At 41.8% G+C, this 3963-nt stretch overlaps 1 protein-coding gene across 1 annotated transcript; it reads right to left on the bottom strand.

Moving 5' to 3' along the window:
• Window positions 1-1028: 1028 nt before the first annotated feature.
• On the bottom strand, window positions 1029-3394 carry desi1a (desumoylating isopeptidase 1a; the record flags this gene model as incomplete). Its single annotated transcript, XM_084488671.1, has 6 exons — window positions 1029-1119; window positions 1671-1793; window positions 2319-2428; window positions 2733-2802; window positions 2963-2984; window positions 3304-3394. The coding sequence occupies 6 exons, from the start codon at window positions 3392-3394 to the stop codon at window positions 1029-1031; spliced, it is 507 nt and encodes a 168-aa protein (XP_084344797.1).
• Window positions 3395-3963: the final 569 nt, after the last annotated feature.

The following is a 3963-nucleotide window of genomic DNA, read 5'->3' as shown; positions in this document are numbered from 1 at the left end:
AAAAGTAATTTGTAGTTGGTTGTTGTCTTTAAATTAGAATGAGTTACTCTAAAACTAATCACAATACTTTTGTGTCTCCCTCTTCATGGGAATTTTACCTTAAAAAAGTTCTTAACACTTCGTTTGAGCTGTTATGGAGATATCGGAACAGCTGATATTATGATGGCCTAAACAATAACAACATTAAGTCAATATATATAAAACAATAACATGGTTTATAATGAAGAAAGATAGTCAGGGGCTCAGGATAGTGGTTAGGTTCTAAAATTGTTGAATGATTGCATGATTCCATGGAGAATCTTGTGCCTTGATTTCAAAGCTAACAAAATCAGTATGCAGTAACGTGAGGACAACATTCTGTACATGGCAACTGTGCGATATATAATATATACCAAAATGATACAGGAACTAAGGTAAGGAGTTTGGTAAAAAATATAAACCAAAGTAAAAAAGAAATGGAACATAAAAACAAAAAGCACCCTACCCGAGAATAGACTTATTGAAAATCCACTTCCACCCAGATCTTACCTCCCTCATTTTGCATTCATTATTAAAAATCTGTAAACAATATAAATGCATATAGTCATTAGGGGGGTTTCCAAGTAAATGCAATAGTTTTTTTTTCTTAAATGGTTAATAGCATGTGGATAAAGGTTGAGTTTGATTGATCAGTCCAGTCATAAAGGGCTTGTGATAAGATGAGACTAACATTGCACATGTGTTCACAAGTTCACAGGGTAGATCACTAGCTTTCGGCTACACCCATCTCACACTATGCAGATGCCATGCTCCTTTTCACTGTAAAGACAAATAATTTGAAAAAGTGGTTGGATGTTTTTGACCATAACCAACCCATCAATCAATCCTGAAGCTGGATTGATCATATGACATCCAACACATTTTGTATACATGTGCTCAATAAAAGAGCCATTCATTCAAATTAATAAATAAAAATCCTGAATTCCAGTTGGCGACTACGATGCGAGTGACCTGGAGAACACCCTTTAAAAAGATTGGGTGCGCTTGGTTTAGTTGTTGCGGCCCCCATTGATCACGTTTCCTCCGGGGGGAGCTATATGGATAGAGTCCAGGATTGGCCGAAGTATCTGACCAAACGGCCTACAGAGAGAGAGACAGAGAGAGACACACACACACATACACACATATCGAGTAAGAGAGGGAGAGAGAGAGAAAGAGAGACGGACAAAGACAGAGACGGAAAGAAAATACAACCTTTTATAAACTCAAAACCATTACATTCAATGAGAGCGCTCGCACTGGCGCCGCCATACAGCACCATAGCAGCTAGCAGCACCATACATTGCCACCACATTAGTCAATATAAAACCAATAACAAAACATAAAATGTAATCTCGTGGGTTGTCATTTCCACTACTCTGCGCTGCATGGCGCACAATTGCTCGTCGTCGGTTTTCGGCGGGTGTAGAGAACGTTATCCTAATGTTACATCTTCAACACATGACGGCCATTTCTTGTCGGTACGACACACATCAAAAACAACATCAATATGGACAACAACTTAATGGAGGCATGGAGAATTAACATCAGCTACGCCACACTTACTTAAAAGCAACCTACATAAGTCTACTGAAAGAAACAATGAAGCAGAAAGTGACCAAAAATAAGAGCAGCGCTGGCGCGGGACTCACGTGGCAAGGACCTCGGAGGGCAGGTCGGTGATGTAGGCTGGGATGGAGTTGCCAGTGAGGAACTGGGCCACCTCATTGGTGAACGTGTTGCAGTTGTGCTCAAACAGTCGGTATCGGTCGCCTCTGTGGCCCCAACAACAAAGTGAGCATTTTTAATTGGTTTAACATAACGTTGAGTCTTTAAACTTTTTGACGAGTTGAGATCTGTATGTGCTCTCTCCTAGGAGGAGAGAGAGATGATGAAGAGAGGTAGATCTGTATGTGCTCTCTCCTAGGAGGAGAGAGAGATGATGAAGAGAGGTAGATCTGTATGTGCTCTCTCCTAGGAGGAGAGAGGGGAGACAGAGAAAGAGGTGATAGAGAGAGGTACACCTGTATGTACTCTCTCCTAGGGAGGAAGGAGAGAGAGATGATAGAGAGAGGTAGACCTGTAGGTCGTCTCTCCTAGGGAGGAAGGAGAGAGAGATGATAGAGAGAGCTAGACCTGTAGGTCGTCTCTCCTAGGGAGGAAGGAGAGAGAGATGATAGAGAGAGCTAGACCTGTATGTGCTTTCTACTATGGAGGAAAGAGAGAGATGATAGAGAGAGCTAGACCTGTATGTGCTTTCTACTATGGAGGAAAGAGAGAGATGATAGAGAGAGCTAGACCTGTATGTGCTCTCTCCTAGGGACGAAAGGTAGTCCATGAAGATCTCATCGGACACCTCGGTCTCCCCAAGCTCCACCACTGTATCTGGAGGCCCCAGCATCGTCCCGCCCTGACACGCGCACACACACACACACACACACAATGTAAACACACACACAAGCACACACGTGCACACACACTCGCACACACGCACGCACACACACACGCAGGCACATACACACATGCACAGGCACACACTCAAATTTTATTAAAACACTAACAATTTGCATAGTGCATTGCATGGTTTATTATTGTTATTCAATTCATTTACAAACAACACATTTGACTACTGAGAAAGTATACTATTCAACCTCCTGTGTGTTTAGCAGTACTGATGGAATTGCCCACCTCTTTAAACTGTGAGAAAGCCTTACCGGTGAACAGCTCGAAATGCCCACCCCTCCGAAGAAGAACTCGTCTCCATAAACTACTATGGCTGTGTGCCTGCCAACACAACACATTTGTACGCTATGGCTTTTGTATAACGCAAAACATATTGCAAAAAGGCAATGTTTGGCCAGTTTATTCGCTAGTACATTTGAATGCGCGTCGGGATTTAAATATTGATATTCAAATATCAACGGCGATGGCTTCGAATACATACCAAATGCCGTCAAGTTGTTTCCCTGTAAAGACAAAGATGCGCGTTAGTAATAGTATCACATGTTTTTTATTTGTGTTTATTGCATCTGTGTTTAGTTCAACTCTTATTGGACCACCACGCTGGCCATTAATACCCGGTGGGATTAATAAACATATCTTTTCTGAAGCTCTCACAGCTTAATACTCTACAGTTTGCGAATCCATCCAAACGTCTGCAGCACCATAAGTCTGCACACCCGTCGGAGCACCGCTAGCGTCACCCCATAATCACCATCCTTTATCCTCGTCCTACAGCCCAACGTAACGAAGAGCAGGTATATAGGATCTAAATGAGTCACTTACCGAGCATGATAGGGCTGAGATTTCGTGCCATTCCTCTTGACAAGTCATAAATGTACAATTGTACACTGTACCTCGTAGCATTATTTTCCATAGTGGAATTTATGTAATCCTATTTTCTGCAAGCTGGAGAGAACAATTGCTACCGAGACAGCTGATGCTTCTGCAGCGGCAGCTTACCGGCCGGCTCCCGCGAAATGTCCAAAACCAAAACCCTGGACACCACAGCCAGCACTGATAATTTTTCTCAAATTATTTAGGAATGAGTGGATATTTATCATTCGATTGGAGCATTAACATTCTAGGCATACATATCACTGCAGTATAAAGGCCTTTTAATGGCTAAGCAGCGGTATCTGTTACTCTATTAGACACACCTTCATTACACAACAAAGTTGGCGCCCTCCAGTGGAGACTACCGTGGAAAAAAAGGATACAAATTGTTTATGCTAAGTATGCCGATTGTAAACTTTTGCTGCTCAAAAACGTGCTTCAGTTCCACATTTAGCCCGAGCTTCGCCTCGTTTTCCCCAGACTTAGCAAATAAAAAAACATCAAAATGCACTGCAATATTCATGTCACTTTTTCAACATAGAAACAATTAGATTTAGATTTAGATATAAAGTTGCCAATAGATTTAGATTTAGGATCTAGTTTTCGATT

This window comes from Micromesistius poutassou (genome assembly GCF_964030765.1).
Source record: "Micromesistius poutassou genome assembly, chromosome: 1".
In the NCBI taxonomy this organism is placed as follows: Eukaryota; Metazoa; Chordata; class Actinopteri; order Gadiformes; family Gadidae; genus Micromesistius; species Micromesistius poutassou.
This window is presented reverse-complemented; position numbering and strand designations above follow the sequence as displayed.